At 42.8% G+C, this 10702-nt stretch overlaps 1 protein-coding gene across 3 annotated transcripts in view; it reads right to left on the minus strand.

Moving 5' to 3' along the window:
• The window catches only part of RHOBTB3 (Rho related BTB domain containing 3), a 101318-nt gene extending 91538 nt beyond the window's left edge, over positions 1-9780 (minus strand). For 2 of the 3 annotated variants that reach the window (XM_075854845.1, XM_075854843.1), the window contains exon 1: positions 9540-9779. In XM_075854845.1, coding sequence (XP_075710960.1) covers positions 9540-9541 — 2 coding nt within the window. In that variant the 5' untranslated portion in view covers positions 9542-9779. Of the gene's footprint in view, positions 1-9539 lie in introns of all 3 variants that reach the window. The other variant, XM_075854844.1, reaches the window with a different exon arrangement.
• Between the last annotated feature and the right edge of the window lie 922 nt (positions 9781-10702).

Below are 10702 nucleotides of genomic sequence, written 5' to 3' on the forward strand. Positions count from 1 at the left end.
TTTCATAAATTTTATTCTGATCTCTACAACCTTCGTCCTCCCACCCACTCACCCCCACCGGGTCGGGACTCTTTCTCCTCTCACTTCACACCTTTGTCTATGGAAATAGCTGAGGAACTGGATATGGCCTTCACCTCTCCAGAGATCCTTGCAGTTATAACAGACCTTCCCGGGGGCAAGAGTCCTGGTCCGGATGGATATACTGCCAAGTTTTACAAAACATTAGTTGACCGTTTGCTGCCACTTCTGCTCCAAGCTTTTAATTATATTTCCCCCGAGGTCCTGTTTCCTCCTAGCTCCACTTTGGCCCATGTCGCTGTCATCCCTAAACCGGGTAAGGACCAACAACTTTGCTCCAGTTATCGTCCCATCTCATTACTCAACGTTGACCTTAAAATATATGCCAAGTTGCTTGCCAATAGATTGAATAAATACCTTCCTATCCTGGTTCACCCGGACCAGGTGGGGTTTGTACCCGGTCGGGAGGCCCGTGACAACACCCTTAAAACTTTAGATATTATTCATCATGCCCAGACTCAGCACATTCCACTCATGATCCTATCCCTAGACGCCGAAAAGGTGTTTGACAGATATCATGGCGCTCCCTCTGCCAAACCCTTAAACATGTAGGACTAGGACCTTCCCTCCTGGCTAAAATTATGGCACTTTATCGCTCTCCCTCCGCCCAAATAAAAATAAATGGCTCCCTCTCTGCACCTTTCACTATTCATAATGCCACCAGGCAGGGCTGCCCCCTATCCCCATAGTTGTATGTCCTGGTCATGGAGCACCTCATGGCCTCCATTCGGAACAGCTCGGATAGTAAAGGCATTACCATAGGAGGGATGGAATATAAGTGTTCTGCATTTGCTGATGACTTATTGGTTTACCTCACAGACCCGCATGTCTCTCTCCCCTCATTGATTTCCGAGCTGTCCCGTTTTGGAACATGGTCTAACTTCAAGATCAACTTCTCCAAGTCTGAAGCGTTGAGTGTCTCTCTCCCGGTCCCGGTAGTGTCGCTTCTCAAAAGCAATTTCCCCTTCTCTTGGCCCTCTAGGGGTATAACATACTTGGGTGCACTTATAAGTAGTGACCTTACACAACTGTTTACAAATAATTTCATTCCCCTTTCGCACAGATCTCAATTCCTGGCATAAGACGGAATTCTCCTGGTTTGGTCGTATTAATATTATCAAAATGTCTCTCCTTCCCAGGTTACTATTTCTCCTGCAGATGATCCCCATCTCCATCCCATCCTCTTACTGGTTGCGTATCCAGCAATGTTTTGGATACTTCATATGGCCAACAGGTTTGATTAGAACTATTCTTACTCGATCCAGAGATGCGGGTGGGGTTGTTCTGTCGAACTGTCGCCTCTATTACATGGCGTCGACTCATGCTCGTGTTCTGTATTTTTTTCATAATCGCAACTCAAAAATTTGTGTTCGTTTAGCCCAACAACTCTGCCCTAGTACCCTAACTACCCTGCCATGGCCCCTGTCTGGGAACAGACTGACTCAAGCCTCATTTGTTGTTTACCACACTCTCTTGGCATTGCGGTCTTCAGGGGTGGGAGGTTCGCTCATAGACCCATTGGGTCCTTTAACCCCTATTACTGACAATCCAGCCTTTCCTGCTGGTAGGGCTGGTCTCTCCTTCCTAGACAGGGCATCCACCAATCCTATGTATTTTACTCAGGTCCTTTCCGATTCCTCTCTACTCCCTTTAGCCTCCATCTACCCAGCTGATACGCCCTCCACTCGCCACATGTTTGAATATTCCCAGTTAAAACAATTTTATGGCGCTATTAATCGCCGCGCCCATCTTCACCGGCCGCTTACTGACTTTGAACTCTTATGTGTTTCCACCCTGCCCCCTACCCATGCCATCTCCACATTATATAAACTACTCCATTTCCAACTATCCCAGCACCTCCCTTCCTTCTGCAGGGCTTGGGAGAAAGAATTACATACGACTTTCACTGACGCACAATGGAAGCAGTGTTTCTCCCTTTCTCAAAAAGCCTCTATAGCCATCAGAGCCCAGGAAACTAGTTACAAAATTGTTTCTAGATGGTACCGGGTTCCTGCTATTCTTCATAAATGGTATCCGTCCGTGCCTGACAATTGTTGGCGTCATGGAGCTATGGGAGGTTCCATGTCTCACGTTTGGTGGAGTTGCCCATCGTTCAGGAGTTTTTGGGATGCGGTACTTAACCCCTTAAGGACGCAGCCTAGTTTTGGACTTAAGGCTCAGAGCCCATTTTTCAAATCTGACATATTTCACTTTATGTGGTAATAACGTCGGAATGCTTAAACCTACCCAAGCGATTCTGAGATTATTTTCTCGTGACACATTGGGCTTCATGTTCGTGGTAAAATTCGGTCGATATATTCAGTGTTTATTGGTGAAAAATTGCAAAATGTAGAGAAAATTTTGAAAAAATTGCATTTTTCAGAATTGAAATGCATCTGCTTGTAAAACAGACGGTTATACCACCCAAAATAGTTACTAGTTCACATTTCCCATATGTCTACTTTAGATTGGCATCGTTTTTTAAACATTCTTTTATTTTTCTTGGACGTTACAAGGCTTAGAACATAAACAGCAATTTCTCATATTTTTAAGAAAATTTCAAAAGCCTTTTTTTTAAGGTACCTCTTGAGTTCTGAAGTGGCTTTGTGGGGCCTATGTATTAGAAACCCTGATAAAACACCCCATTTTAAAAACTAGACCCCTCAAAGTATTCAAAACAGCAGTTAGAAAGTTTTTTAACCCTTCAGGCATTTCACAGGAATTAAAGCAATGTGGAGGTGAAATTTGCAAATTTCATTTTTCTTGCTGAATTTCAATTTTATTCATTTTTTTTTCTGTAACACAGAAGGTTTTACCAGAGAAACACTACTAAATATGTATTGTCCAGATTCTGCAGTTTTTAGAAATGTCCCACATGTGGCCCTACTGCGCTCGTGGACTAAAACACAAACCCTAGCAGCAAAGAAGCACCTAGTGCATTTTGAGTCCTCTTTTTTATTAGAATATATTTTAAGCAGCATGCCAGGTTTGAAGAGGTGTTGAGGTGTCAAAACAGTAGGAATCCCCCAATAGTGACCCCATTTTGGAAACTACACCCCTCAAGGAATTCATTCAGGGTTGTTGTTACCATTTTGACCGCACAGTTTTTTCACAACACGTATTTGAATTGGGCTCTGAAATGAAAAAAAATGTCATTTTTTCCAATAAAATGTCATTTGTGATCAAAATTTCTTATTTTCACAGGGAACAAAATACCCCATTTTGTTGCCCAATTTATCCTTAGTGTGGCAATACCCCATTTGTGGTGATAAACTGCCGTTTGGGCCCATGGGAGGGCTCAGAAGGAAAGGAGCGCTATATGTTTGTTGGAGTCCAGATTTTGTTGGATTGGTTTTCGGGTGCAATGTCGCATTTGCAGAGCCTCAGAGGTATCAAAGCAATGGAAACCCACCAAAAGTGACCCCATTTTGTAAACTACACCCCTCAAGGAATTTATTTATGGTTGTTGTTAGCATTTTGACCACACAGTTTTTTCACAGCACCTATTTCAACTGGGCTGTGACATTAAAAAAATGACATTTTTTCCAATAAGATGTAATTTTTTACCAAAATTTCTTATTTTCACAGGGAACAAAATACTCAATTCTGTTGCCCAATTTCTCCTGAGTGCATCAATACCCCATTTGTGGCAATAAACTGCCGTTTGGGCCCATGTGAGGCCTCAGAAGGGAAGGAGCGCTGTGTGTTCTTTGGAGTACAGATTTTGCTGGTTTGGTTTTCGGGTGCCATGTCGCATTTGCAGAGCCCCAGAGGTATCAAAGCAATGGAAACCCACCAGAAGTGACCCCATTTTGGAAACTACACCCCTCAAGGAATTCATTTATGGGTAATGTGACCATTTAGACTCCATAGTTTCTTCACAGAACTTATTTGAATTGGGCTGGGAATTAAAAAAATATATATTTTTTCCAATAATATGTCATTTTAGCTCAAAAATTCTTATTTTCACAAGAAATAAAATACTCAATTTTGTTGCCCAATTTGTCCTGAGTGCGGCAATACCCCATTTGTGGTGATAAACTGCCGTTTGGGCCCATGGGAGGGCTCAGAAGGAAAGGAGCGCTGTGTGTTCTTTGGAGTACAGATTTTGCTGGATTGGTTTTCGGGTGCCATGTCGCATTTGCAGAGCCCCAGAGGTATCAAAGCAATAGAAACCCACCACAAATGACCCCATTTTGGAAACTACACCCCTCAAGGAATTCATTTATGGGTGTTGTGACCATTTTGACCACATAGTTTTTTCACAGAACTTATTTGAATTGGGCTGGGAATGAAAACAAAATTATTTTTTTCAAATAATATGTAGTTTTGGCTGAAAATGTCTTATTTTCACAAGAAACAAAATACCCCATTCTATTGCGCAATTTGTTCTGAGTGCCGCAATACCCCATTTGTTGTGATAAACTGCCGTTTGGGCCCATGGGAGGGCTCAGAAGGAAAGGACCACCATTTGGCCTACTGGGGATTTTCTAGTGCGAAGTCATGTATGCAGTAGCCCCTGAGGTACCAGTACAGTTGAAACCCGCAAGAAGTGACCCCGTTTTAAAAACTACACCCTTAAGGCATTCATCTAGAGGTGTAGTGAGCATTTTGACCGGAGACCTACACCCCATAAACTGTAATGTGGGTTCTCCCGGGTATGTGGCTGTTATCAGCTGCCTGGACACACAGCAGGGCCCAGAGGGGAAAGACGAGGGGGGATAAGCTGTGTGGAGTGCATCAGGGTAAGTAAATTGGGGTAAATTATAAACCAAGGACTGTATGATACATCTTAAAACACTTTCATACAGAGCTCTAGTTTTTCGGGACACGTGTCACATTGATATATTGTGTCATCCATTATCGCCCTCTTATAGCAGACTTTGCACCTCTTTTGACTTTTTCCCTTCTTGCCAGTTTGGGGAACTTCTCCTGGAAAGTGTTGCCCTGGTACGATGCGTGTGGGCTCGCTTCCAGAAGTACTGGGTGCCCCCCCTTCTTGGACACTAAAGATTAGGTTCTTGATAATCACCTCTTGAAATTCCAGGAAAGTTCCCGTCTGGCCTGCACATCGACGTAGCATGTACGCATTGTACAATGCCATCTGTATGATGTGCCCGGCCAGCTTCTTATACCACACCGCATGGCGCTGTAGGGCTTCAGGGCTTGATCTTACAAGTCCATCCCTCCCATGTACCTATTGTAGTCCAGGATGCAGTCTGGTTTGGGGGTGGCCTTTCCTTCATATATCCTAAACCTGTAGGTATACCCTGATGCACTCTCACAGCTTATACATCTTCACGCCATACCTTGCCCTCTTACCCGGCAGGTACTCGCGGAATTGAACCCTCCCTTTAAAATGTACCAGGGACTCATCAATAGAAATACACTTCTCGGGGGTGTATGCTTGGGAAAACCGGGCACTGGAACGGTCTAATAGGGGTCTCCGTTTATACAAACGGTCAAAACTGGGGTCATCTCGGGGTGGGCACGGCTCATTATCAGTATAATGTAAGAAGCGAAGTATTGCCTCATTTATTTATTTTTTTAGGTTCCAGTTCAGTTCTGAAGTTGCTTTGAGGGGCCCATATATTAGAAACCCCTATCAAATACCCCATTTTAGAAACTAGACCCCTCAAAGTATTCACAACAGCATTTAGAAAGTTTATGAACCCTTTAGGTGTTTCACAAAAATTTAGAGCAAAGTAGAGGTGAAATTTACATTTTTTTTTTGTCAGAAAATCCTCTTTATACCATTTTTTTTATAACACAAAAGGATTTATCAGTGAAACGCAACTCAATACTTATTGCCCAGATTCTGCAGTTTTGAGAAATATCCCACATGTGGCCCTAGTGCAGTAATGGACTGAAGCGCCGGCCTCCGAAGCAAAGGAGCACTTAGTGGATTTTGAAGCCTCTTTTTTATTAGGCACCATGTCCGGTTTGAAGAGGTCTTGTGGTGCCAAAACATTGGGAACCCCCCAAAAGTGACCCCATTTTGGAAACTAGACCCCTTGAGGAATGCATTGTAGTTTTCTTGGGGTGCATGCGGCTTTTTGATCAGTTTTTATTCTATTTTTAGGTGGCGTGGTGACTAAAAAACAGCAATTGTACTATTGTTTTTTTTTTTCGTTTTTTTTTACAGCGTTCACCGTGCACTATAAATGACATATTCACTTTATTCTGCGGGGCGATACGATTACGGCGATACCAGATGTTTATAGTTTTTTTTTATGTCTTATGGGGTTTGCACAATAAAATAAGTTTTGTAAACAATCATTCACTTTTTGTGCTACCATATTCTAAGAGCCAGAACTTTTTTATTTTTCCATCAATAAAGCCGTGCGAGGACTTATTTTTTGCGTAACGAACTGTAGTTTCGATCAGTACCATTTTTAGGTACATGCGACTTTTTGATCTCTTTTTATTCCATTTTTTGGGAGGTGAAGTGACCAAAGAATTGTGATTGTGGTTCGGTTTATTATTATTTTATTTTACGGCGTTCACCGTGCGGGATAAATAATGAAATAATTTTGTAGTTCAGGCCGTTACGGACGCGGCGATACCAATTATGTATAGTTTATTTGTTTGTTTATATATTTTTATTAATAATAAAGGACTGATAAGGGAAAAAGGGGGATTTTTACTTTTATTACTTTTAAATCTTTTATTTTCTTATTTTTACACATCTTTTTGTAACTTTTTTTTTACTTTATTACTTTGTCCCACTAGGGGACATGAGGGCAGGAGGCCCTGATCGCTATTCTAATACACTGCACTACATGCGTAGTGCAGTGTATTAGAACTGTCAGCTACTCACTGACAGCAAGCATAGTGGGACCTGACGTTGTCAGGACCCACTAGGCTTCCGTCTATGGCATAGCCGGACGCCATTGTTTGGTGTCCGGTTGCCATAGTCACCATCGCCGGCCGCTATCGCGTAGCAGGCCGGCGATGGCAGCTTAACCCCTAAAAAGCCGCGATCTCTATATAGAACGCGGCTTTTAAGGGGTTAATCAGCGGGGACACAGCGATCGGTCCCCGCTGTAGGAGCTGTGACAGCTGCTGAACAAGACAGCAGCGTCACAGCTCCTGTATGTGTCGGGAGGACGGCCGAAACGGCCGTTACTCCCGAGACGTACTATTACGGTATGGAGCGCGAACGATACAGCTGCCATGACGTAATAGTACGTCAAGGAGCGGGAAGGGGTTAAAATAATATTAGAGGTTACTGGAGTCTCTGTTCCAAATTCTCCGGAGGCGGCTCTTTTATTTATGTTCCCTATATCTTTACACATTTATAATATTTCCCTAACTAGGCATCTCCTTCAGCGGCAAAGTTGGTAATCCCGCGTGGGTGTAAAACGGCGGTTCCCCCAACGTTAGATGAGTGGTTTCAAGAGGTTGCCTTGATACAGAGAATGGAACTCCTGGTGACCCATTCAACGGCTGCTTCTGTAAGATACACGTCTACATGGTCTCCACGGATTACGTTTCTTTCTTCTTCCTCCTATCTTACTGCAGTAACTTGAGTCACACCCCCCCCCCCTTTTTTTCCTACGTGTCTTATTTTGAGATGTTCCTTGCAGTTCCCTGGGATTTGGCTAGTCCGAATATGCCCCTACTATGTGTATAGCGTTTCTTGCTCTTTTCTGTTTTCGTTCATGATAATCCGGAACTGGAGTCCAGGCTCCCCCTGTTTTCTTCCTTCCCTTACATTTCCCTTCCCCTTCTCGGTAATTTTTTCTATTCTTTCTCTTCCCCTGTCTAGGGTAATGTGCCTTTCCTCCTCCTCTGATTGCATTCATTGGCCTCATTGTACCTTATGTTGTATAGGAGTCTAAGCTGTTATTTTTAGGTTTCGTCCTTTGCAGTGCTCCTCTTTATTAGGCTCATTAATGCTGCTGCTGTATAATGTATAATGTCCTTTGTACTGGGATGTGATGCACGCTTTTTTGTTTTGGGCTTTGGCCTTATTTGTTGTCTTCCTTTAGTGTATGGAGGCCTTCCCTCCACTGTGTTTTGAATCTGTGTATATTGAAACTCAATAAAAAATTTGAATATGGAAAAAAAAAAGTGCACAGTAAACCACTATAAAAAGTGGTTTTATTTTGTTAAAGGGTAAAGAAAATGCACATATATGGTATCGCTGTGATCGTAACTAAGGGCCATTTTGCCCCCCCAAAAAATATAATAAAACTTAATCAATAAGTCCAATGTAGCCAAAAATGAAATCAATGAAAACTACACCACGTCCTGCAAAAAACAAGCCCTCATATGGCTACATCGATGGAAAATGACAAAAGTTTTATCTCTTGGAACGCGGCGATGCAAAAACAATTTTTTATTAAAAGTGTTCTTATTGCGCAAAAGTAGTAAAACATAAAAACCTATACATAATTAGTATTGCCGTAATGGTAACGATCGAAGGAATAAAGGTAACATGTCATTTACGCCGCATAGTGAACAGTGTAAATTGAAAATGCAAAAAACAATGCTGGAATAACAGGTTTTTTTAAATTCCCTACCAACAAATAAGGTAATAAAAGTTAATCAATATATTATATGTGCCTAAAAAAGGTGCCAACAAAAATACAACTCGTCCTGCAAAAAACAAGCCCTCATGGCTGTAAAACAGTTATAACTCTCTGAATGCGATAATGAAATAAAAAAGAATGCCTCGTCATTAAGGCAAAAATAGGCATTTTTTTTAAGGGGTTAACATGCTTATCCCCCAACTGAAATTACATGCATGCTGGTTCATGCCAATTCTGCATGTTTATGGGAGAAGAAGGAGAAGTTTGGCTGTTGACCAAAGGATCATACGGCCAACAACTATCTAACTAACTAACTAACTAACTAACTAACTAACTAACTAACTAACTAACTAACTAACTAACTAACTAACTAACTAACTAACTAGCTAACTAGCTAACTAATTAACTAATTTTTCAGGAAAACTTTCCTTGTATCAAAATCAGACCCTGCTATTCCTTGTAATAGGATCTACTCTGTTTTTTCCAACTACACTTGGCAATTATTGCTGCAACCAGTCATTTTTGGCTTTAATCGCAATATGTATTTGCATACGAAAAAGCTTTATTTAATAATTGTCTGTTTGATGAATGTACTGATAAAGTACTGATATAGAACAAATATATGCAAACTATCCAAGACATATAAAATCATAAAGTACAAAAAGATACTGAAGTGCAGAATAACAAAAAGCAGAACTTATATATTTTTTTTAAAACTCCTATTGGGATTTATTACCCACTGCAGATAGGAAGAGCCCTCCTAGGGCTGCAGCTCCCTCCCCGGACTATAGCTCTATGTAATATATATTAAATAGCACAGAGTCAGTAGTCTTAGACCAGCATTTACTCTAAGCACATTCCCCATTGCGTTGGACTGAATGCAGCACATCAGAAGAAACCCCCAGATGCAGATCTGTCACCTACATTGCTGTAGATCAGCTGCAGCTTGTCACATCTCTCCTTGGAAGAGCTTGCAGACTATGGTGCGTGGGAGAGGCGGGCACAGGTTAGGTGTGGGTTAATGTTCAGCTTGATGTGCACCAGCCCAGGCTGTAGCGGTGCCTGCCTCAACGTCATCAGCTCAGCACAGCCTCATTGCCAGGATGCACTGGAGTCCAGGGCAGCTGCTGGCATGAATGCCTGTAAACAGAACACTACAAGCAGCATGTTGTGCTGTGGGCGGGAGCTATGCCAGGCCCTGCACAGTCAGCTGCTATTATGTACAATGGAAGAGAATGTTCACAATAAGGAAGAGCAGCCAACCATTCCCTTTCTATATGCAGAGCCAGGGTTTATGGAGGTAGTGTGCCTAGATGGATACAGAGCGCCCTGATTACTAAAATTCTTCCCATGATGCCAGTGTGGCATATGCCCACAGCCTGCTAGCTTGGTGTTACATGTATACACACACTATATGGAAAAAAGTATTGGGACACCTACACATTACAGCTACAGCAGCTTTTATGACATCCCATTCTGAATCCATAGACATTAATATGGAGAGTTAGGTCCGCGGCCCGACGTTCCCGCTCACCCCTCGACGGCCGCGACCACAGACTCCCCAGAGCTGCCGACATCTCCTACCTAGGAGATGCCAGCACTCACTTCCGCTCTGCTCTGCAGTATTCTCTAGGGTGCGCGTGTGCCCTCATTCCCAGCCTTAAAGGGCGCACACATGGACTAATAACCCTGGACTATAAAAAGGGCTCTGCCCTTTCACTGCCTGAGCGTTGTTGTGTATTCCCATGTTATTCTTGCAAATGGTCCCTTAGTCGAATCCTGTTCCCAGTGTTCCCGTGCCCTGCTACCTGTAGCCTGTATCCCGTGCGGTGTTTGTTCCTGTGCCCTTTCTAGTGTTGGAGTTGTGTTGTGCCATCTGCTACGCCTGCTATCATACACCATGTCTGGTGTCATCTGCCACGCCTGGTACCATGCGCCACGTTTGGCGTCATCTACCGTCAAAGTTCCATCTGTGCCTAAGCCTCTGCTACTGTCTGGACTATTACAGGTACCCTTGTGCTTGGACTTTGTTTAGACATCATCCTGACGTGTCTCGACAGTTCTCATTGGAGGTGGAAGCTTCTTCT

Source organism: Rhinoderma darwinii, chromosome 1 (genome assembly GCF_050947455.1).
Source record: "Rhinoderma darwinii isolate aRhiDar2 chromosome 1, aRhiDar2.hap1, whole genome shotgun sequence".
Classification (NCBI taxonomy): Eukaryota; Metazoa; Chordata; class Amphibia; order Anura; family Rhinodermatidae; genus Rhinoderma; species Rhinoderma darwinii.